Here is a 23,706-nt window from a genome sequence, read left to right on the forward strand (position 1 = left end):
AATGCGCCCAAAAATAAGGGAATTCTGACAAACTTGTAGTTGGGTATGTGAGTGGTGATAATAACGATTTATCAGATTTTATCAACTTTTAAAGAAATTCTTAAATGTTAACGTGGGATTTTCCGAGAGTTGTTCAAGTGCGCCATGTTAGGGAACAGTCGGCCAAATTTGTGGCCAATTTCCGGACGCCACCTTTTTTAAAAAATTTCATGACACTGAAATTTTTCTCAAAGGTTCAACAGCAAGCATTGTTAAAGTAATAGTACCAGTGTTTTACTGAACGAATTTGAAAGTTGCCAACAAAGAGGTGTGGCAACTCTGCATGAGGAAAGTCTAGGGAAAGGTCAAAGTGCATCTCGGTAGGGGCCTTTGCAGTAACACTTGGAGCAGTCAATATTTGGTTACTATACCACTTTCTATTTCAGTATACAATCAGAATGGAACTTGTCTACATCACTGATCTGTTTCTATGAGCAGTTTATTTCTTTATTTGAAATTGTACACATCCCATCGTTGCTATTGCTGATATCCAGCTGTTGATTTTACAGGCAAGGGCGGTGTGTTCCGTTCCATCCACGGCGTGGGGGCCGTCATGACCAACATGGTCCTGGGTAGCGGCCTGCCCCACTCCCCGCTGACCCACCACTCCTCGGGACCCAGCGTGGCCAGCTCGGGTGGGGGTCTGGACAACCACAACAAACAGGACGAGCTCGTCATGGAAACCAAACTCAAGATCATCCAGATTCTGCAGGTACATTAAGTCAGTCTGGTTCCCAAACCTGACAATTATTCCTGACGCTCACATCTAAATTGTAGGTCAGGCAGTAACCGCGACTAAAATTAAACCTTTTTCAAAGCTCGGCTTCGTTTCAGACTTTAATGTTCCGATCAAATTTTTGAATAAATCACTTCATATACCATACAGTTATGATATACAGTTTGATATTTCTGTAAGAAAACATTGACTAATGTTGACCTGGAATCTTCAAAGTTATGCATCCAAATAGCACTGTTAACAGGCGGAGCTGAATGGGGACCACGCAGAGTTTTGGAAAATCCCTGTAACGGTCATCAAATTAAAAAAAGTACATGATGCAGCAAAAAGTTCGCCCCTCGTATACGATCCGAGTGCACACTTAATGCACAAAATCGTCGTTGAATTCCAAGTCTAAATGCAAGCAATGAATATTAAGTATCAACTCATTTGAGAGCCAGATGGGCACGATTTGCTGGCATCTCTACCTGGCTCCCATAGGAAAGCGCACATGTAAACAAAGCATGACATCATTATGTCTTAGGTCTATTATTTCTCTTACTAACATTTATTTTCACTTGGATAAAATTCTACCCTACTGTAAACTTCTTAAACACTCTTTGTGTTCTGTTTCATCTTTAGTTTATCCTGAATGTGCGTCTGGACTATCGCATCTCCTGCCTCTTATCCATCTTTAAGAGAGACTTTGACGAGAGCAAGGATTCCACTGATGAAATCCACCACTCCAGGCAAAGTGTGGACGGCAGCGAAAGCCCTGGCATCAACCTGGAAGCTATTGGTACATTTGCATATTCATGACTTGACCATTTTCAGATGAATGTTCATATGATCAACCTGGAAGCTGTTGGAGCAAACCTTAATATGTGCATATTCATGACTGGACCACCTTCAGATAAATATTCATATGATCAACCATATGAAGCTGTGTTTGCGTATATTCATAACTTGAAAATTCGACATTAATTTTTTTTTTTTTTAGACGTTCATCTAATTGGGCACATTTACCTATTTATGAAAGATGTGTAGTTGTGATAGGCTGTTCAACTGAAAAATTGTTCAAGGCCTACAGACAAGGGGCCAATTATAAAAGTTTTAGTTTACTTGGATCAATTCAAGTGAGCAAAAATTCCATTGTCAAACAAGAAATCAAATTGCGTCTTGAAGAATGGGAAGATATTGATTTGACAGGGGCATAGTCACTTCCTGCTATAGTCAAACAATTCCTTTTCCTTTTCACTTGCGTGCATCAAGTGTACAGTGGAACGCCGCTATAACGAACATCGCAGGATCCACAGAATTGTTCGTAATAGCAATCATTCGGTATAGCGATTTTAAGCTGTCTGTGCTCCGGTATCACTTTTCAATAAATAGCGCCCTTTAGAACTTCACCCTGCATGCCCTGGTACTTGCTGAAAGATGACTTTATACACGTGCCGACCATTGAATTTTGTACTTACACACTTTTTGAGCTTACTACCTACAGCAATGGGTGGCTTTCCCCTTCTATTTATTCCTTGGGGAAATAATAACCACTTGTCACTCTTCTGTTAACATTTTTCAAAATCGGGACCCAAGAACGATGTTAGGTATGGCCGAATGTTTGGTATACAAATGTATAGCGGTGTTTGGTATAACGACGTTCCACTGTATTCCATAATTAAAGATTATAATATTAAGATAATAATTTTTGTGCTTAAGTTTTAAATACAGAATGTTGAAAAGTGACTGATCTTTGGAAATAAAGGTTGTGCATGGTTTTTCACTGTTTTCTTGAAAAGTGTAATATCCACTGAGCTGAAAGTTCAGGTTTGGTTTGGAACATTCTTCTTTGGATTTTGAGTGGTGTCATTATTGGAAACGAACAAAATGCATGAACAGCGAATGATCCTATATGCATTTTAGTACACATTTTGAAGTTAGGCATTGATCTAACCCAGAAGATTTGTGGGGTTTTTTTGACAGGTGATCAAGCTGAAGGCATCTTTGAGGGTCAAACAGACGGCATTGATCTGGATCTAGACTCTCAAGGAGGCAGGACCTTCCTCCGTGTTCTCCTGCATCTGACCATGCATGATTACCCTCCCCTGGTGTCTGGAGCCTTGCAGCTGCTCTTTAGGCACTTCAGCCAGCGTCAGGAGGTGCTACAAGCCTTCAAACAGGTGGGATCATCAATGATAATGATAATGTAATAATGTGGCGCTTATATAGTAGTTTATACCTAAGTTTTTAAAGCGCTTCACAATTATTATCCCTGTTCATCCGGAATGAGACTATTTTTTTGCAGCAGATCGAGATCAGCGCAATTTGGTCCCTACCTTCCCTGGTACCCATTTATACTCCTGGGTTGAGAGAGGCAATTGTGGTAAAGTGCCTTGCCCAAGAAAACAAGCACCGTGTTCCCCGTCAGGGTTCGAGCCCATGTACCGCGGCACGTGTTTCGAACACCATAACCATTGGACCATAGCACCCCACAAATATGGCTAGATCCTTCAAGATGAGTCTGAAGGACAGGTTTCACTTTGTCAGTTTTTAAAAGCAGTAGAAAGCACATTGTAAGTTGCTTTTCACTCAGTTTCACTCAGGTTGACATCTTAATGCAAATATTGTGTGGGTGAAAAGATTTATTTTTCATTGTGTAAGATTCCATCAAAAGGCCTGTAGTGACCAATCATGGCAGTGACTGATAAGGGAATAAATATGTGCTTGGCCAGTTTTAAACAAGTACACAGATGTAGGCCATTATCAGCAACCAGGCCCCTAGCCTGTTTTAAACATATTTGTTTAATACCAGCCAAGCACATGTTTATTCCCATTCATAAATACCTTTCGGTCAAAAAGTCAAATTAAGTCAAAAATTATAAATTTCACCTAATGTTTTTTTAAACGCCGCTCTAGCAATGTTTGTGGTATGCGCCTTGCGTGAATAGTACTCAAACTCTCCTTATATGGAGATCGGCGCGCGCGTACTGTGCGAAGTGTTTAAAACCAGTCGGTGTTTTATCAAATGTCTAAAACCACCCACGTGACGAGCTGTCGACCAATAGGAATGGGTTTACTGTCTATTATTATAGTATTTATGAATGTCTGAGGAAAGTAGGAAATGCGTGCACTTGTGTATCGCACATATGCGTCTGGAACAAGCAGTGGGGCATTGACTGGAGAGATGCACGTTTTGTTGCCAATGTGCCCAGTGAGTAGGGCCCAATGGATCGACCCATCTATTTATGGGAATCCGTGGGGGGAATGCAGAATGAAATCTAAAGGAGTCATTTCAAAATTATTGACAAATTCATCAATGTTGAACTGGCTTAAAGTTCAACATTGATGTATTTGTCTATAGTTTCGAAACGACTCCTTTAGATACTTCAGTCATTTGGGCTTTGGCTGAACTTCAGTCATTTGGGCTTGGTTGAATCTTTGAAAACGTTCAGCCATGAAGCCAAAATGATTTAAGTTTTCTTCTCATCTAGATGAGCCTTTTTGAAACAGCAAACTTTTCATGTACTCAATAATTTGAGTAGGCGCCATTCTTGAACCGCAGCAAGAAAAGCATTGAGATGGTGAGCCAAAACTTGTTTTTAACATTTAGAGCAAAGCAGATAGCAACTGTGATATTAAATTCATCTGACGTCCTCCACAATAGGTTCAGCTCTTGGTCACGTCCAATGACGTGGAGAACTACAAGCAGATCAAGACGGACCTGGATGGTCTGAGACTCCTGGTGGAGAAATCAGAGCTCTGGGTCTACAAGAGCAAATATGACCAAGGAAAGGACAAGGAGAAAAGCAAGAGTAAATCCAAGGGAGCCAAGAAAGTAAGTTCTCAGCTGTTAGGTATATTTTATGGTTGTGCTTAGTATATGGGCCCAATTTCACGGCGCTACTTAACAGTTAGCAGAAAAGTTGTGTTTAGCATAGCAGAAAAATTTGCTAACCTTAAGCACTATTTCACAGCGTGTGTGTGCTAACGGTCGCACGTGCATGGAGATTTCTATTGTTACGTCACTAAGTTAAGCAAAATTTTCCTCTGAGGTAAGCATGCCTTTTGCTGTGCTTATGCTTATGGTCTCCATGAAATAGACAGAGGCTCTGTTAGCAGAAAATCGTGTGCTTAGCAGCGCCGTTAAATTGGGCCCAGATTGGTAGTCAAGTCCTCACAGGTCCATCACAAATGAATCTCTAGTCATCTAGTCCTGAGTCAAGTGACAAATTACTCAAATGAACTGCGACATAAGCATTTGTTTATTCAAGGGCGGATCCAGAGAGTTTAGTGCCAGGGGGCTGAGGCTGTGCGGGGGGGGGGGGGGGGGGGGGGGGGGGGGGGGGGGGGGGGGGGGGCCAGTGAAATATGACCTTATTTGACAAAATGTTGGTCACTGTTATTGTTATTCATCCTCTAAACACTTTTGATCTTATAAGTATAGAGCAAGGAAATTTGCTCCTTTTTTGTGAATGAAATATTGATGAATTGTTAGAGATGAATTGCTTTCTAGAATTTAGAAATTATTGAGACCCACATCGGCACCTAATGCTGAAATAGACTTGCAACTCCTTTTGCAATGTGCTGATTTCAAGGTAGCCGTCTATTGGTGAAATTGCTGAATTGTAAGAGCACGCTCCTAATCCAGGGGGTCATGTATTCAACACGCTAAATTGAGAATAAGCCAGTTCGGTATTTCATGTGCACAGCGATTTGGGTCACAGGTCATTCAGCGTTATCAAACGTTTCAAAGAAGCATGAACGTAGGCCCACAACGCTTGCGTGTAAATTACCAGCAGAATGGGCGTGCGCGTAACATCGGGTAACATCACGTCAGCGATGTTATCGCGAATGACCTCGGGTCATTGAAATACCGAACTGGCTTTTTGCAGAATAACAATATGCACGGGGTTTGTACACTTTTTGTAAGCCGTGTTTGAAGGGAATGAGAGCAGTCTTGAGTTTGCCAGAAAGCGCCCTCTACTGGTGGAGCCCACTGCCACCTTCAGCGAATGAATAATTCACCTCTCCAAATGCATAATTCATCTCTCCTAATGCATAATTCATTTCTCCCCTCACAAACTGGCTCCCACCAGTTGCCTTCTTTTCCCTTGACTTCTGGCCTGTCGTCATACGGTAGCCTGGTGCTTTCTACTGGTACCCAGGAGGTTGGTTACCGACTCAACTTGGCCGGTTTAATCTTGGGCATCTTCTCATGAAATTTGGCATGATTTTGATTTTTCTGTTGAAGGAATTAGGGCTGTCCATTTTCGAATAATTTAGTATTCGATTACTCAAAACTGCGTTTGACTGATTATTTGGATATTCGAAACTGCCATCTGCAACTGCGCGCTGTGCCGGTAAAAAGTTGCACGAAGAGTGTGCTAGTTACAATTTGGCGTTGGAGTGTTTTGCAGTTGGTATTTTATAACCGTAAAAGGGCTTTAACCTGCTAAAAGGATGTGAACAAAGAACCACCGTTCGACAACAAAGTACCGTCGACAAAAAAAGCACTGCAACTTTACGATAAAATAACATCACAGTCGTGTGTGTGGCGTAGTTTTTTTTGTTTTCAAATATTCAAACCGACAAAAAGCTATTTGAATATTCGGTTGATGATCGAATATTCAACTATGCAGTATATTCGGGCAGCCTTGAATTGAATTTTCCGTTACGATGATTTTCTCTTTCTTTGATGCACATGAGCGATTCTATTTTATGGGATTATATCTTCACATCTTTTCTGTGGTCGTTTTGGTATTAAATCTGGGAAGCTTTTCTTGTCAAAAGTGTTGAATATTTTTTCTTATTTATATTGAAAAAAACAAACAAGCTACAATTATATCTTGCACGTAAAGGTTGTTGACAGGTTGTTTTTTTCTTCCTTCAACTGAAAAATGTCACTTTGATCTTTTTTTCATGTTGAACGTGAATGCCAGTTCCACGTCCTCTTTATTCAGAAATATTTACCTCACGCACCTTTGCATCTCTTTTCCAATCTCCACAACTTTGCTGAAGTTAAGTGGTTTGTGCTAACATTCATAGGATATCAAGCCTCGTGTTAAAGCCAGAGTCCATCATTTGCAGCTATCCGGAAAGTAACTGGCATATTATTGTTGAAAAACATTCTTGGTTGAAAGATAGTGAGGGGACTAAACTCCCTGTGAAATTATTCTCTCTGGCAAGCTGTCATTTTGAAGAAATCAACAAAAGAAGGCCTTTCCAACGGTGCTTCTTAAGAAGTACCGTAGGAAATTTAAATTAGTAGTTTGTTTTGTTATTTGGCGAAGCGCGCTCAAGCATTGGCACGATGCACACGCACCCGCGGTTGCTATAAATTGTCAGTTCAGTGCGCGACGTCGCGTAGCTGCAATCGGCTAGTGAGAACGTGTATCGGACGCTGAATTCAGGCCCAATTCAAAACATGGTTCAGCAACTTGTGATTGGAAATCACAATTACACAAGGATGGATGTTTCACTTGTGTGTCCTTGATTTACACCATAAACAAACCCACACTTACACCTTTTCTTTTTCTTGCAGCTTGTGGTTTGCATGTTATAGGGAGGTGGTATCAAGGTTTCACAGGTTCATTATTTCTACTTATGCTTTCAACTTGTGGTTGTGAGTTTTCAGGTTTTTTGCAAAATGAGGTTGAGGTGACGTCGAACAAAGAAAGTGCCTTGAATGTGAAATGTTGATGATTTGTTATATTTTTTTTTTTCAGTTTCCAGGATCGTTGGGTGCAAGTGAAGGATCGTCAATTGACCTTGACTTGGGACCTCCACTGGATTCTACCAGTGCTGGCAACTACAAGAGTATACAACTGGTCAGTATGGGTTGGTTGCAGTAAAGTTGAAGTCGTGCAGACTAGGTCGCAGTTAGGGTGGTTGCAGTTGGGGCGGGCGCAGTTGGGTTGGCTGCAGTTGGGTTGGCTGCAGTTGGGTTGGCTGCAGTTGGGCTGGCTAAAGTTGGATTGGTTGCAGTAGGGGTGGTTGCAGTTGGGGTCGGCTGCAGTAGGGTTGGTTGCAGTTGGGGTGGTTGCAGTTGGGGCGGTCGCAGTTGGGGTGGTCGCAGTTGGGGTGGTGGCAGTTGGGTTGGCTGCAGTTGGGTTGGCTGCAGTTGGATTGGTTGCAGTTGGGGTGGTTGCAGTTGGGGTCGGCTGCAGTAGGGTTGGTTGCAGTTGGGGTGGTCGCAGTTGGGGCGGTCGCAGTTGGGGCGGTCGCAGTTGGGGCGGTCGCAGTTGGGGTGGTCGCAGTTGGGGTGGTCGCAGTTGGGTTGGCTGCAGTTGGATTGGTTGCAGTTGGATTGAGAGTGAGGTAAAATCTTGATTTTTGGAACTTGTGTAGAGAAATGAAAGCAAGTAAATTACTAATTAATTCCAGTCTGCTTGAGCAATGAATAATTTTAAATTTGTAATTAAACGTTACCCATGTTGGCGGTTCCCCTGAACAAAGACATTGTCAAAATGGGGAGCCACCAACATATAGGGCTGAACAGCTCAGTTGGTAAAGCACCAGAATGGCAATCCGGAGGTCGCAGGTTCAAACCCCGCTGCAGTCAATGTCTTTATTCAAATTTCAAATATTAGGTTTGATTTTTTGTTAGAATTACATGAAGATTTGAAGCCTGAGCACAGTCAAGGCAATAAGAGACCTGTAATACCAGTCAGAACAGCAATCCTTCACATCGTTCCATTTCTCCTGCAGATTCTGATGAGACTCAGCAAGCTGTGTGTGTCGGAGGGAAGCGGTACCCGCAAGAACCGCAAACATGAGCAGCGACTGCTGAGGAACATGGGTGCATTCACGGTGGTCCTGGAGTTGTTACAAATCCCGTATGAGAAGGTACGCAGAACTAAGACAAACAGTAAAATTTGATATTTGTTTTACTGAAGATTATCAGTTTTTCTCATGTATGTTTATACAATATATTTGATCCTAAATAACTATTATGTGAAGCGTTCTGGTTTCCTATTGGTGCATTTTTTTTATTCAGACTCACAATCTAGAAATGTTTCACACCTTTAAAAGCCAACACTTTAGAGGCCCTTTATCACTTTTTGATTATTGGTAGATCGCAAAAAAATCCCAACTTTTAAAGTTGATTGGTTTCAAAGGAATGTAAATTTACAAAATTGCCACTGGCACTGTAGAGAGAATTTACTTGTTCAACAATAGAGGTTTTCGTTCACATTTATTACAGGCATGATATCAAATTATGAGCGTGTTGTTTTGTCCTGTGTTTTTTCATTGGAGCACTTTTTGTTCATTGCTCAACAGAACACCGATACCCGCATGAACGAGCTGATGCGATTGGCTCACGAGTTCCTCCAGAACTTCTGCTGGGCAAATCCCTCCAATCAGGTGTTGCTTCACAAACACATTGACCTCTTCCTGACACCTGGAGTAAGTACACCAATGGAAACTTTGACAAAATGCAGGTCCAATTTCATGGCATTGCTAAAAGAGCCTCTGCCTTAAGCAGTATGCACAAAGAATGTACAAACTTAAGGGACAGAATATGGTTTTATAATATTGATGTAATGATCAAAATCTCCATTCACGCCGTGAAATATGCTTAATTTAGCGCAACATTTCTGCTAACTGTTAAGCTGTGCTGTGTGACTGGCCCTTGGTGTATGGGGGAATGGCAATCAAAGTGTCTTATTTCTCTGTGCATTGTGACCCTTATCTAACCCATAGTATTTGTGTCTTTCCATTACCGCGCCTTGGCCCAATATATCTGAAACTGCAAATTTTTGTGTTTCTTAGCTCCATGGAATTGACACCTGTTCTTTTCTATTATTACCAGCTGTTGGAGGCTCAGACAATGTGCCACATCTACATGGACAACGTCCAGCTGTGTAGCGAGGTCACGGAGCAGGTGGTCCAGCATTTTGTCCACTGCATCGCCACCCACGGCAGACACGTCCAGTACCTCAAGTTCCTGCAGACTATCGTCAAGGCGGACGGTCAGTACATCAGGAAAACGCAGGATATGGTGATGGCTGAGGTGAGTTGAGGGTTACCTAGTCTTAGGGCCCAGACTGGATTTGAATCTTTGTTTCCCTAATGCAGCCGGGCCCTGTCCCTGGCAAGTACAGTCAAACCGTTGCGGAAGTTGGGGATGCTATCAACAAGATAAGTGCAGGCTTGGGAACTTCAACATTTTTAGAAATTCTTAGGTCAGGGGCCGATTTCACGAAAAGTCGTCTTATGTTGCAACTCATCTTAGGACGTAAGACGAGTCCCCGCTCTAAGATCGATCTTAGCTAAGACGCGTCCTAACACGATTTCACTAAACCCATCTTAAGCAAGACGCATCAAACTACCAATTTGATGACTGTTTCATGTTTGTTTTCACTGCTTGATTAAACAGTCGTTAGAAAAGAAACACGCAAAACCAACTTTCCGTGCGTATGTATAGAACACAAACTTTTGCCGGAAAATTTACTCCACTCAATAAAGATCACGTGCAAGGTTGGTCTACACCAGATACGATAGAGTCGTTCTTGCTCCCCATTTCATCACTCTATTTTTGAAAGATTCGACTAGGTGTTGGCGTATAATTAAGCTTCAATTGATTAAAACTACCCACGTGTCAGAAATCGTTTCAAATCTGTTTCTAAAGCGAAACTATAACTAATTAATCACAAGTCAGCCATTCCTAAGTGACAAGCTTGAAGGGTCAACCTAGTCAGTTTCTCCTGCGTGATTGAATTGATAAAAAGTAGTTATAAGTAATCAAGATCATCTTGAATATTTGTTTTCCAGCTTGTCAATGCGGGAGAAGACGTCCTCCTCTTCTACAACGACAAAGCCTCCTTCCAGATGTTCATCAACATGATGCGCAATGAGCGGGAACGCATGGACGCCTCCAGTCCCTCCCAGTACCACATCAACCTGGTCTACCTACTGGCCTGCTGTACCGAGGGCAAGAACGTCTACACAGAGATCAAGTGTCACTCCCTGCTACCGCTGGACGATATCGTCAGAGTGGCCACCCACGAAGACTGCTTGCCTGAGGTGGGTGGTCTTGGTCTATGCCTGGATTTCGACTTTGTTCCCCTTTATGCAGCTAGTCTGGTCCTTGGAAAGCACCGGTGCAGTAATCCACTGTGGGCACTGTCAACAATATGAATCAAATTCTGTCTTTGAGAAAAATACTGAGCATACCTCAAACGTGTTGTATTCAAGCTAATATGCGTGCATGAGGCATGCTTGGAATTTCTTGGGTCGCAGTGCCAAACTTCCCAAGACTAGATTTGATTCATCCAGTTGATAACTCCCTCTGCTGCCACCATGCTAACTCAAGAGATAAGTTCCTCCAGGATTTCTCAACCAAATTTTCTTAAAATTAATTCGAAATTCCCAATCTTCAAATTTTAGTTTATACACCATTAACTCATTGATCACAGCCGAGCCATTGTAGTGATGCACACAGTTTTTAGTGCTGTGTACTGGAGGTTTTTTCCCAGGATTAATTACATTTGTAGATTTTGTGGGATCAGACATTTACTTGTAACATTAATATTAAGCATTATGGGAAATGGTACCTTTAACAGGGAGACATTCCCATTCCCAACTTTAATGACCCCTAACCTTAATGACCCCTAAGGCCAAAAAAAAAAATAAGTCGGTCTCTGGTCAGCGCGCGCGTCGATTTTAATCATGCGCGTCGATCTTTTTTTTTCTCCAAAATGTTCCGCGGTAGCTCCAACAGCGCCCTCTATTTCAGCACCTCCTCAAGTTTTTTTTGCCAAAGAGCACCAAGGAATGGGAAATTGCACCAAGGCAAATGAGCGAAAGCACCAAGGCAAATTATGGAGGACACCAATGTACATGAGGACACCAAAAAAGCAAAATAGTACCCATCTTGTCTGTACAATCCAAGCTTGAAGAAAAAAAAACAAATCCGCGTGGCCGCGTCAATTCCGGAACTTTGGTCTGACCAGAGACCGAATATTTTTTTTTTTGGCCTTTACCCCAATTTTCCCTTATCCTACCCCCATTAATTTCGATATATTTATGTTTCGGACCATGAGCAATCGATCTAGCATATTTGCGAAGGCAACATTTTGCTTCTAAATAGGAGCTGTGACATTAGGGAGACGTTGAAATGTCTCCTTAATGTCCGGTGTCTCCCTAAGGCATAACTTATGTCTCCTTAAGGGTTCATTAACAGGAATAATAACCCTCAAAAATTTCATAATTTTTAATAATCTTGTTATCAATTTTCAAGTTCTTAAAGTTGTCATTCATTGTCACTTTTATTCATAGGTGAAGAATGCCTACATCAACTTCCTGAACCACTGCTACGTAGACACCGAGGTGGAGATGAAGGAAATCTACACCAGCAATCACGTCTGGAATCTCTTTGAAAACTTCCTGGTGGACATGGCCATGGTAAGCAGTGTTGTAGCAGAGTCCAATCCCAAGTCCTCACAAGTCCTCACAAGTCTTCACAAGTCCGTTGTAGCAGTAGTCCAATCCCAAGTCCTCACAAGTCCTCACAAGTCCTCACAAGTCCTCACAAGTCCGTTGTAGCAGAAGTCCAATCACAAGTCCCCACAAGTCCTCACAAGTCCATCACAAGTCCTCACAAGTCCTCACAAGTCCTCACAAGTCCTCACAAGTCCTCACAAGTCCTCACAAGTCCTCACAAGTCCTCACAAGTCCTCTCAAGTCCTCACAAAGTCCTCACAAGTCTATCACAAGTCCATCACAAGTCCATCACAAGTCCTCCAGTCCAAACTCAAATCACAAGCTATTCAATTAGACTGTGATAAAGTTATTGTCCATCCACTTGTGACTGGACTTGTGATTTACCTGTGACCGGACTTGTGATCCAAATAAACTGTGATGAAGTAATTGTCCATACGCTTTTACTTGCGACTGGACCTGTGCATTACTTATTACCGAACTTGCAATTCACTTGTGACTGGACTTATGATTTACTTTTGACCAGACTGGTGATGGGCTTGTGATGAGCTTGTGATGGATTTGTGATAGATTTGACTAAAAGTCTAATGAAAAGTTCAAACTTGTTTTGGAGACCACTTATTACAAGGGATGAATATTGCACAGGTATGCACAGTAGTACTGGGTACGCGATCCACAGATGCAGGCAAACAGACACACAAAGCTGTGTTACGTATGAAAGCAGAACCCACCAAAAACAGGCCTTGCGGCATTATTTGCGTGAGCAATTGGTGAACACACACATGTGCAGGCAAGCCACTTCTCAGTAAGCAGTGATATCCATAAAACTCTTTGAGAATTTGTTTGTGAGGGGTTATGAAACAGTTGGAACAAATGTTGACTACGTTAACTCATGCTGTTAAACTCTTCTGCATCCATGTACCTTGCTATGTTTTATATTCCCTCAGCTGTGCCACGGGAGAGGCTAATCTTTCTATACCACTCAGAAACGGTCAATATTTGTATCAGAAGATAAACAGTGATGCTTCAAAAGCTGTGGGCGTAGTTAATTGGCAAAGTTCCATATTTGATCTGTAGATAACTCACTGCATTTTTTTGTCATCCTAAGGTGTGTAATGCGACCCACGACCGCAAGCATGCAGACCACATGCTGGAGAAGTACGTGACGGAGACGGTCATGAACATCATCACCATGTTCTTCAGCTCACCGTTTGCCGAGCAGAGCACAACAGTGCAGGTACTTGCAACTGGGGAATAGTTTTCGACAGATGTTGTCTTACCTCCCCCTCTCTTGTAAACCAATTGTTTTAGAATCAAGTGCCAAAAAAAGCCAAATATTTTGTGTATTATACAACGCCTGAATAAAGACCAGTTATCTGATTGTTTGGTCGTTGATCACGTGACATTGAATTACACGTCCCAACGCACGGTGGGGCAGCACAGCAAAAATAGAAGTTCTATTCCACGGTAAATGGAAGTTCCATTGCAGGGTCACACTTTTGGCGACTCTGACCGGCTCTGAAAATTTGACACTACATTACAAACTTATGTTTGCCTTGGCTCCAAGAACGAACCCCACCTTTCAGCCAGAAGATGATTGCAAGAGGATTTCTTGTATTGGGTGTTGTGTCCAACAGTTGGTATCCAGCTTTCATGAATTGAATCCTTGTATCAATTGCAGACCAGACAGCCTGTCTTCGTCAGGCTTCTTCAGGGAGCCTTCAGGGTGTCGCAGTGTGACTGGCTGACAGGACATCAGAAGTACCACGTGGAGAACTGCATCAAAACGCTGACCGATATAGGTAGGCCCACATACCCTGCCAAATAGAAGCTTTGTATTTGCCAATTCGCAATTTCCAGGTGTGCTGACTTTGTTAGCTTGTGACTTTGGGCATGATCCCTGCCCAAGTTGCTCACAAGGGGATATGGTAAGAACATTGAAAAAGTCAGATTACCGTCAGCAACGGACTGGATACTCATTTCGTAGAAAGCCGGTGCTGGTGTTCCACGGGTCACAGTTTAAAATTCACGTTTTGCTAAACTAACTCTTAATCATTCATTTTGTCTATTTTTTGACAACAGCTGAAACATTTTCATGACCCCTTTGTTTAAAGTCCAGTTAAAACTCCGCACAGAGCATTTAGGAGGAATTCAATCCAAGATCCAAGATTGTGCATAGACTGTTGTGTTAGTAGTTTAAAGACTATTTCAGTGTGCCTTGCAGCTGATAGGATAGTTAAGTCGTCAAATATACTTTGCCATCATAACATATAAAAACAAGCAGTTTCTCCAATGTGAACTTTTTAAATTTGCCAAATATCTCTAACATTTCAAAGACATATATAATACAAGTGAGTGCTCTTTATCATGAGATATAGAGCAGCAGTATTGTATTCAAGTCCATCACAAGTCCCTCAGTCTCGAGTCCAGTCACTAGCTATTCAAATGAACTGTAACAAAAGCATTCCTTTGTCATTGTTCATCCTGTTACTTGTGACTGGACAATAAGAAAAGACTTGTGATGGACTCGACTACAACACTGCAGAGCAGTCTTGCCAGAGTTTGCCACAGGTTTTCAAGAAGTGCGAGCTCAAGTCCCAATAATTTTGCAAAAGCTTGGACATTTCAGCATTCCTGTTTATCCGAATGATCAGATTCTTGACTGCAATCAGAAGCCCAAGTACTAAAGACCACACTACCTTTTTTCTTGAAGTATTTCTGTACCATCTCATTTTCTAGTGTACTTGAAGGACTTAGGGTAAGGACGTGACTACAGTACTGTTAGGTTGTCATTGTAAATGATTCTGTCATGGTTTTTAGCCAAGAATCGCGGCATTGCCATCCCGGTGGATCTCGACAGCCAGGTCAACACTCTCTTCTCCAAGTCCATCATGGTGATGAAGCACACACGGCACTGGCTGAGCCATAACCCTAACCGCAGGAGGGACTCCATGGTGGCTATATCCAGAGACTATCGCAGCATCATTGAAGGATTGCAGGTAAGACACATGGCAGAGTAGTTAAATTACAGGCTTCCAAGTATTCCTACTTTTCCTACTTTTTGTTTACCTTGCTCCTACTTTTTTTAAATTCCTACTCTTTCCTACTTTCTTGTCCCACAAGTCCGAAAAATGAAATCTCATTAAATATTTTTCATAACAGTGTTACACACTGTCATATATGTAAATCATACAATGAAGGGCTTGGGCGCAGCAGTACTGCAACTGTACTTCCAAGAGCTTAGTTGAGGATGGAGCACAAGTGTTGTGAGTGCTCAATATGCCAAAGGCATTTTGGACATGGGTGAGTATCAACGAAAACTACTCCTGAAAGCCTACAAAAGTACTACTTTTATCCTGATTTTTGTCCTCAAAGGCCCTAGTTTTGTCCTATGTTTTTTTTTAAATTGTTATCCTACTGTTCTACTTTTTCACCTGGGTCTGCTTGAAAGCCTGTCAGAAATATGATGAAGGAAGTGAAAATACCCAATGCAATGGGCCTATTGAGGTCAACTTCCGACAACTTTTCCACAACAATTTAATGAGATGACTCATAATGTGTTCTCATTATGCTCAAAGCAGCTCAATTCTGTACTATTGCTGTTCTGCCCATTTTGAAGACGCACTTGTCTCTCTGCTGATTTCCCCAGGACATTGTTTCCCTTCTTGAGGACCAGCTGAGACCGTTAGTCCAAGCTGAGCTCTCTGTCCTGGTCGACGTGCTGCACAGACCAGAGCTGCTTTTCCCTCCCGGCACAGAGGCAAGACAGAAGTGTGAAAGTGGAGGCTTCATCAGCAAGTGAGTTTGGTCTCTGCTTTTCCAGAAAACAAAGAAACACTAGTGGTTTATCATAGATCCTCCTGTGGTTTTGAGAGGATCGATATAAGTGAAGTGTTTTGTCAAAAGCCAGAAACTTCTGGGCAGAGCTTGAACAACAACCCCCCCCCCCCCCAATAAATAAATAAACTTGGGGAGAATCGTTAACTTTCATGTGTTCTGTCAAAATCAGAAGCTTTTGAACATAACTTGAAATGAATATATATGACCAAAAAAAGGAAGGATGATTTTCTCCATTTTAGAAATTTATTTGAGAAAAACAATTACATTTTGATCCCTACTCATGTCAATTGTCTTCGTTCACTCTGAAGTTGATTAGATCGCCTGTACAATCGGTTCCCCTTGCAAAATTGTTTCAAGTTACATTCTATTACATTCCGTTTGGTTTGTCTCATGGAAGCCCAATTTTTCTTGTGTTTTCCCGACAGGTTGATCAAGCACACGGAGAAACTCCTGGAGGAAAAAGAGGAGAAACTCTGCATCAAAGTGCTGCAAACACTCAAGGAAATGATGACTGTGGATATAGATTACTCCGAGAAGGTAAAATACAGGGATCCCTCCACTCACAGTGGACATTTCCCCCAAAGTGTCTGTCATTAGAGATCAACCCGTACAGAAAGTCAGGGAAAAGAACTTTCAACTGTTCTAACGTGACAATATATTCGTTTTTTTCTGATTTTGTTTTGTAAAAAGTCATGGTCACAACACGGTGTTGATTTTTCTAACAAGTCAGCCGATTTGTTTCACACCAAAGTGTCAAAAAGCCAGATTTGTTCGTTTTCTTCATATTTCAGTGATCTTGAATTGCGCCCTTCCATTCAGTGACACGTCCTGCTGAATTGCTGTGCAGTTTTTTACGTCTTTCATTTCAACTTCTGTTGAGCAAACCCATGCGGTTTTGTTTTGTGCAACAGATCTCATACTTTCCAAAAGTGCAAAAAGGATTGACTGCTTTTTCCTTCAAATGATTGACCATATTTTAATTAGGAAGAGAAGGTGTGGCACTTTTATTTATTCCAATGAAATCTGCAGTGCTTCATTTTGATGCAGTTGTTTCGTGCAGCTGACGTGGTTTAGTGCAGCTGAGTTGCTGAAGATATTTTCCCTTTATTTTGTTTTGTTTATTTTTCTAATTGGTCATTACTAGTCTTAACAGTCTTTAGATACATTAAAGTCAAGATTTTTTTTCTTTTAATTTCACGTAGCAACGTTCCACTCTGCCTGCAGCAGTATTACTCACCTTGATCCAAAAATTTAACTTGCTTGGTCATCCCAAGTCCTTCTTTTAATGACTAGCCATACTCAAAAATATCTAAATAGGTCACCTATAAGGGTGTGTGCATTGGAACCAGGTACCCGGGTACCCGATCGATGATGATGTTCCAGATATGGGATCGGGTACCCGAAAACAAATTTACAAATTACGTAGTAATTCTCAGAAAATGAAAAAGGTTTTGAATGCTATTTGTGGCGAATTTTCAAAATACAAACCGGGATACATGAAAAACCAAAACAGATTTCACGTTTATGTGCATTGTAACGCACGACATACAACGTTTGCGAAAGTTGCAGTTTACACTGTAAAGCTATAAAGCTCTTTAGACAACTTCCGGGATTTGAATTTTGGGGTTGGGTTTCTTTGACCGGTACCTGGGTACCCGTGTTTTACTACTATAGGGTACCCGTACCACCCGTAAATGCACACCACTAGTCATCTAATGATTACTACCAAAAAATTTAAATGAACAATCCCCTCTTAACTACAAAGGGCATGACATTCAAAGGCCACTGTGGAGAGCCGTGGTTCAGTGGTTACCATGTTCCACCCTTATGACATGGTATGGGTTTGAACCCTGACAGGGAACATGGTGCTTGTGTCCTTGGGCAAGACACTTTACTACAATTGCCTCTCTCCACCCAGGAGTATAACTGGGTACCTGTGAGGGTAGAGACCAGATTGCGTTGATTTCGGCTGTAGAAAAGTGGTCTCATGGCCTGATGACCAGGGGTGATACATGTAATTTCAAAGCCCTTTCAGACCTACCTTTGGTGGAAAGCGCTAGCTGAACACCATATGTTATTAGTTTAAGCAAACCCTGTTTTTTTTTCTTCCAAAATGGTGCTTCGGTGAGATAGCTTCAAATTTGACCTCATGTCAAAGGTTATGGGTCATCTGGTCCAATCCCTTAACAGTGTCCTCCCCAACTCTTTAACACCGCATGCCTGTCCCATTTTCCCACCATGTTTTCATCTCACCCATAAACAATCTGGCTCATCGTCAGGCCCAGGAGGTCAACACGCAGAACATGACTAAGAAACAAGTGGAAGATGCGGCTAGGGTAAGACTGGGCTGTCCCAGCATGCAGTGCTGTTCCTCTCTCCCCACCCCCCCCCCTTTCTCTCTCCCCTTCAGCATGAAGAGGGGAGGTGTATTGTTGTGCTGCCTTTTTTTTTTTGCATGTTTCTGCTTCGTTGAGTGAATACATGTCCTTTGCCTTTTTTGTTGTTGATAGTTCGAGCATTGTGTGTAGTCAATTAGATTTTTGCTGATTTTCTTTTGATTTTTTTGTTTGGGGGGGGGTAATTGGGGGAGGGGATTTATTGGCAAGGGGTGTCACCTTTATAATATTTGAGGTCAGTTATTACATGTATATGGATCTAGCACTGTGTTTGCTGTTGTTTGCATTGCAAAGTGATCTGTGTTTTGCTCTGACGCTGAAGTATAGACCTTTATCATGCTGCCACCATTTTAGTCATGTTTCCAGTATCCAATAACAGTACTGAATGACAATTTTTGTGTGTGCAAAAAGGAACCAGACTATTTTTTCCTTCCAACCTCTTTTTGGTAACGTTGATTCGAATGGGAAAAAATCAAGATGGCCGCAACATGATAATGGTCTATTGTTGATGAGTATTTCACAGTGTTTTGATCAAGTCATTACAAACCATAGAGCCATACTAAATTACTAGAGTGCTGACTCGATGTACAAAGTGATGCCTGCTGGGCGCATCCACGTTTGTACACAAACCTATAGAAAACTCGAAATTTTATCCAGCTTTTGTACAGCTATTTACATGTCTGCGTTTGTATTCCAAACAGTTGCGTTATCAAAGCCGATACGCCCCAAACCAAAATGTACAATCAGTAAATGAGCGTTTCATTTTGCTCTGCTGCATATCTGCTGCATATCTGCTGCAGATGATTTTTGCCGTGACGTTTTTTAACCGTCATGACGCACTTAAGTTGTTTGCCTATGCTGTTCTTGCGCATTGCATTTAGAGTACAATTTCATACACTCCATCTAATTTTGTTATGTTTTACGAACACGCACATTAATTCAAAATGTCTGCGCCCAGGACGACTTCAGATTATCCCCGTGTGTAAGAATGAGGAGTTAGCGCTTTGTAGTTAAATATGGCTCTATGTTACGAACCAATCGCAAGTCTTGTCAAAAGTCTTGATGAGGCTCAATTGAATTGTGACCAAGGCATCCTTCAGTTACTTGAAATCCTTGTGATCAACTTGTCATCAACTTGTGATTGAGTTGTGACAGACTTGTGATCGGCTTGTAATCAATGTGCGATTGACTTGTGATTATATTGTCATTTGACTGTCGTTATTTGTGATTGGCTTGACGTTATCAACTCTGGTATTTCCTTCAATAGACTTTCCATTTGTGAGCAGTGTAATAGGCAACATGCTTATGCCCCATCTGTTTGCATTTTAATTGATGTTAGAATAAGGACAAGAACACGTTGACCTTTCCTAGATATGTCACTGAAAACATCAATTTGCTTACCCCATTCTAAATCACCACAACTCAAAACATGACTTAAGAAGAATTTTGAGCACTTTTTACAGCCTTAGGCCACAAAATCAAATCCCATTGTTTTGTGGCGTGTAACAGTTGTTATTTGAACTCCCATTTTCAAGAGGCTATGGGAGACTGGCAGTGTGTGTTAAGTGCTAGTAATTCACATTAATGTTTCTTTTGATTGCTTTGTGTGCTGTGTGAAGTGTTGTACATTTAAGCAATGTTTGCAATCAATTTAAAAAAGAATTGTTCTCATACATTTGGGGTGGAGTGGAGTGGGAATTGAAATAAGTGTTTTGACAGTGCCTTATGTAGTGAACTTCCAAAACATTTTCAACACCCAAATGTATTCTTGTATCTCCAAGAAGTACAGCAATTTTCTGCTTTTTATTCACAGATCGAGAATGGTCTATTTTTGTTTTGCCTGAATTTGAGACTGCGGCCTTTTGTGTGCATGGAATTGGGCTGAACAAGTCTGAAGATTTTAATCAAACAACATTGCAGAAAGAATAAGTCTGCGGTTGTACCATGTGACATAACATCTCTCTAGTAAGTTTGTGCGGCAATGAAATAAACAGGTTAAAACTCAATATGTCAGACAGTATGCTCTGCCCATTGTCTGGAGACAATGGGCAGATCATACTGTCTGAATGGTTGAGTTTCCTGGGTTTTTTTTCAAAACCCCACAAACTTGGAAAAGAGATTTCTTGTCACACGGTGCGACTACAAACTTACTCTTCTTGCTGACTTTACAGTGGAAACCTTTTAATCTTATCAAATAACATTACTGGAACAAAGATATCGGTGAATTGGGGAACCGCCAACATAGGGCTGGATAGCTCAGTTGGTAGAGCACCGGAACGGTAATCCGGAGGTTGCAGGTTCAAGCCCCGCTCTAGTCAATTTCTTTGTTCAACGTTTCAAATAAACATCACTGTTTGTTTATGTTGCCAGGGAGAGGACCTGCGACAATGTCTCCTCCTGCGTTACTACGGCAAGTCTCACCTACGCATGAAGCACGAGGGGTCGTCGCCAAGCGGCAGAGGTCAAACCAACGTGACCAGTTCCGGCCCCGGCTCCGTGGTGCTCAGCAGGGCTGAAATGACACTGGCTGAGGTGAGGGACATTTGTGAAGAAGATGAAAGGCCGGTTCACTCTAGGCTCTGTAACTGGGTTCAGCAGGTTGTTAACTAGACAGGTTGTAGGCTGGTGAAGAGAGTCGGGCAGTGCTATTGTATAGGATTACCCCATAATGGGCTGAATTTGGTCCATTGTGTAGACCTGGGGCCAATTCCATGACACTGCTTAACAGCAGAAAAGTTGTGCTAACCTTAAGCTCATGGCATGGATGTGCTAAACGCAACCCATTTGCCCTTGCACCGCCCCAAACCGCCTTGACTGTTACTCCTCATACCGCCCCAAACTGCCCCAGCACTCTGTGGTATTATGGAGGAGTAAATACAATGTAATGCAATTTAATACAAGTGCTAAAGGGTTAAGCTCATAGCGTGGATCTGCTAACGGTTTACCTGCACATGGAGATTTCTGTTGTTTCGTCACTGATTTCAACCAACTTTTCCCTCTTAGGTAAGCGTGCCTTTTGGTGTGCTTTTACTGCTTACGATCTCCATGAAATAGACAGAGGCTCTGTTTGTAGAGAATTAGGCCATCAGCCTCGGTCCAAAATTTTGGCAACTGGTATCAAATGAGGGGAATAATCGTCATAGCGGTTTTTGGCAAGGTATACACCTCCAGAGTTGGAAAATATGTGATAGCATTGCAGCGGTGGCAGCTTTTTAGGTGTTATCACCCTTTTTTCAAAATGTTCATCAAAATGCTTGTTACCACTCTAGGGGCAGTGTACCTTGCGCATGCGCACTATAATCATTTATGCCCTGATTTGATACTGACCAAACCCCCAGGCTGATGGCCTAAATTGCGTGCTTAGCAGCGCCATGAAATTGGGCCCAGATGCATGAAAACACTCCCAGTAAATAGCCACTCTGAATCGATTAAATCAAATTGTGTGTGTGCACTGGGACCAGCTTGTCTAGGCTTGCCGTGTATCCTTTCCCCGACAGGTGCAATGTCAGCTGGACAAGGAAGGTGCCTCATCCCTGGTGATTGACCTGGTCATCAAGAACAGCAGCAATCGGGTCTTCCTGGAGAGTGTGGAGCTGGGGATTGCACTGCTGGAAGGGGGTAACACCAACATACAGGTAGGATAGTCAGTCTGTCTGGAGGCGCAGCAATATATCAGTGTGGCTTACCTACCTGCTTTACAGAAGCCTCAAAGCAGCATACAAAATATCAAAACACCCCCTCCTTCTTCAACTCAAACCACAACATTTAACCGTTGTGTCGATCTTCCTGTCATTCTCCACCCCAAAATCGACAGAAAAAAGTTCTTAGAATCAATAAAGTTTTCTTCAAATTGCACATTTTGTGGCACCAAACATTTGTCAAATGTTCCTTTACACCTATTTCCTGCAAAAAAAATGTCAATGGCCTCTTACATTCACGATTGTGCAACTCCAAAATTTGTGGAGAAATTTCTTAAAACTTTTGATATTCCTCACACTCTCCCCCCAGAATATCAAAACTTCATACAAGCCCCTCCCCTCCCAAAAAATATCCCTCCATAACTTGTTATGGAGGCGATTCTTGTGGTATCTGATTGGAGTTACGTAATGTCATTCTCACAAGGTCAAAACTTAGTCAGCTCTCTGAACTCAAACTTGTTCATGTTCTATTTTGATTTTTCTATTTTAAGTTGTAAAAAGTTCCCTCTGTCTCTTCTAAAATAAAGTTTCTTTGCCTTCATCTTCAATTTCCTTTTAAAAAAAATTTAATAACTGTGTCATCTTGCAGAAATCCATCATCAACTGCCTGATGTCCGACAAGAACTCGGAGAAGTTCTTCAAGGTCTTCTTTGATCGGATGCGAGAGGCCCAGGCCGAGATCAAGGCCACGGTGACAGTCAACACCGGCGAAGGAATGGGCAACAAGCCCACGGAGGAAGGAACGGCAGCACCCAAGGAGACGGCTAACATTGGCCGCATGAGGAGGGGTGGGTGCTACTTCTCCTGGGGGGTGGGGGGGAACAGTTTTGTCACAAGTCATCCAGTCCTAAGACAAGTCACAAGCTATTCAAGAAAACTGTAACAAAGGCATTCTGTTGTTATTATTCAATCTCTTGTAACTTGTTAGGCCCGCTCTAGACGCCGTGCTACTGCCATGCCGAACTCAATTATTTTGACTTTTGGTTTTTTTTCAATTAAGTTTGGCGCGGCAGTAGCACGGCGTCTAGAAAGGGCCTTAGTGGACTTGTGAATGAACTTGCAATTTTCTTGTGGTCTGGTTCCCTGACCCCAGTTAAGATTAAACGGAACACTTTTTAGACATTGGGTAATTGTAAGGTTAGGGAACCAGTCTAGCTGGCTTGTACCGTTGTTCACAGGGTAGTAATCAGTTGCGAAGAAAAAACTAAAAATAATAAATACAAAAATAACACTTTTCTTGAAAATGACAGCACACCAGGTGTCGTGATTTTACAGGATGCTTTAGACTGTCATACACTAACAGTCCAGTAAGGTATTTCATAATAATGTGGTAGTTTTGTTTTTCGATGTTTGCAAATGTTGTATATTCCCTTAAATAACTGGATGATCAAAGTTTTAAAACCTATGCCTTTTTAATTATTCATCACAAAAAAACACATAAGGTAATGGACTAGGTTCAAAAATCTGGCCCTAATATGAGGTAGAACAATTAAGAAATTAACTGGAGCAAGATTTTAATCTATGACCTCTGCAGCACCATACCAGTGCTCTAACATTATTTTTTTTCTTTATATAT

At 41.9% G+C, this 23,706-nt stretch overlaps 1 protein-coding gene and 1 non-coding gene across 5 annotated transcripts in view; both read left to right on the top strand.

Moving 5' to 3' along the window:
* The window catches only part of LOC119726694 (inositol 1,4,5-trisphosphate receptor), a 114,728-nt gene that overhangs the window by 61,964 nt on the left and 29,058 nt on the right, over nucleotides 1-23,706 (top strand). For 3 of the 4 annotated variants that reach the window (XM_038198490.1, XM_038198492.1, XM_038198491.1), the window contains 19 exons: nucleotides 549-751; nucleotides 1,397-1,553; nucleotides 2,738-2,934; nucleotides 4,419-4,589; nucleotides 7,480-7,581; nucleotides 8,462-8,599; nucleotides 9,035-9,160; nucleotides 9,567-9,767; nucleotides 10,529-10,780; nucleotides 12,035-12,160; nucleotides 13,305-13,433; nucleotides 13,878-13,998; nucleotides 15,017-15,195; nucleotides 15,846-15,994; nucleotides 16,462-16,573; nucleotides 18,316-18,372; nucleotides 20,803-20,964; nucleotides 21,930-22,067; nucleotides 22,720-22,918. In XM_038198490.1, the coding sequence (XP_038054418.1) occupies nucleotides 549-751; nucleotides 1,397-1,553; nucleotides 2,738-2,934; nucleotides 4,419-4,589; nucleotides 7,480-7,581; nucleotides 8,462-8,599; nucleotides 9,035-9,160; nucleotides 9,567-9,767; nucleotides 10,529-10,780; nucleotides 12,035-12,160; nucleotides 13,305-13,433; nucleotides 13,878-13,998; nucleotides 15,017-15,195; nucleotides 15,846-15,994; nucleotides 16,462-16,573; nucleotides 18,316-18,372; nucleotides 20,803-20,964; nucleotides 21,930-22,067; nucleotides 22,720-22,918 (2,919 nt within the window). The remainder of the gene's footprint in view (nucleotides 1-548; nucleotides 752-1,396; nucleotides 1,554-2,737; nucleotides 2,935-4,418; nucleotides 4,590-7,479; nucleotides 7,582-8,461; nucleotides 8,600-9,034; nucleotides 9,161-9,566; nucleotides 9,768-10,528; nucleotides 10,781-12,034; nucleotides 12,161-13,304; nucleotides 13,434-13,877; nucleotides 13,999-15,016; nucleotides 15,196-15,845; nucleotides 15,995-16,461; nucleotides 16,574-18,315; nucleotides 18,373-20,802; nucleotides 20,965-21,929; nucleotides 22,068-22,719; nucleotides 22,919-23,706) is intronic. The other variant, XM_038198493.1, reaches the window with a different exon arrangement.
* On the top strand, nucleotides 20,678-20,750 carry Trnat-ggu. The gene has a single exon. It is a non-coding gene; the product is annotated as a tRNA-Thr (tRNA).

Source organism: Patiria miniata, unplaced genomic scaffold (assembly GCF_015706575.1).
Source record: "Patiria miniata isolate m_02_andy unplaced genomic scaffold, ASM1570657v1 HiC_scaffold_2, whole genome shotgun sequence".
Classification (NCBI taxonomy): domain Eukaryota; kingdom Metazoa; phylum Echinodermata; class Asteroidea; order Valvatida; family Asterinidae; genus Patiria; species Patiria miniata.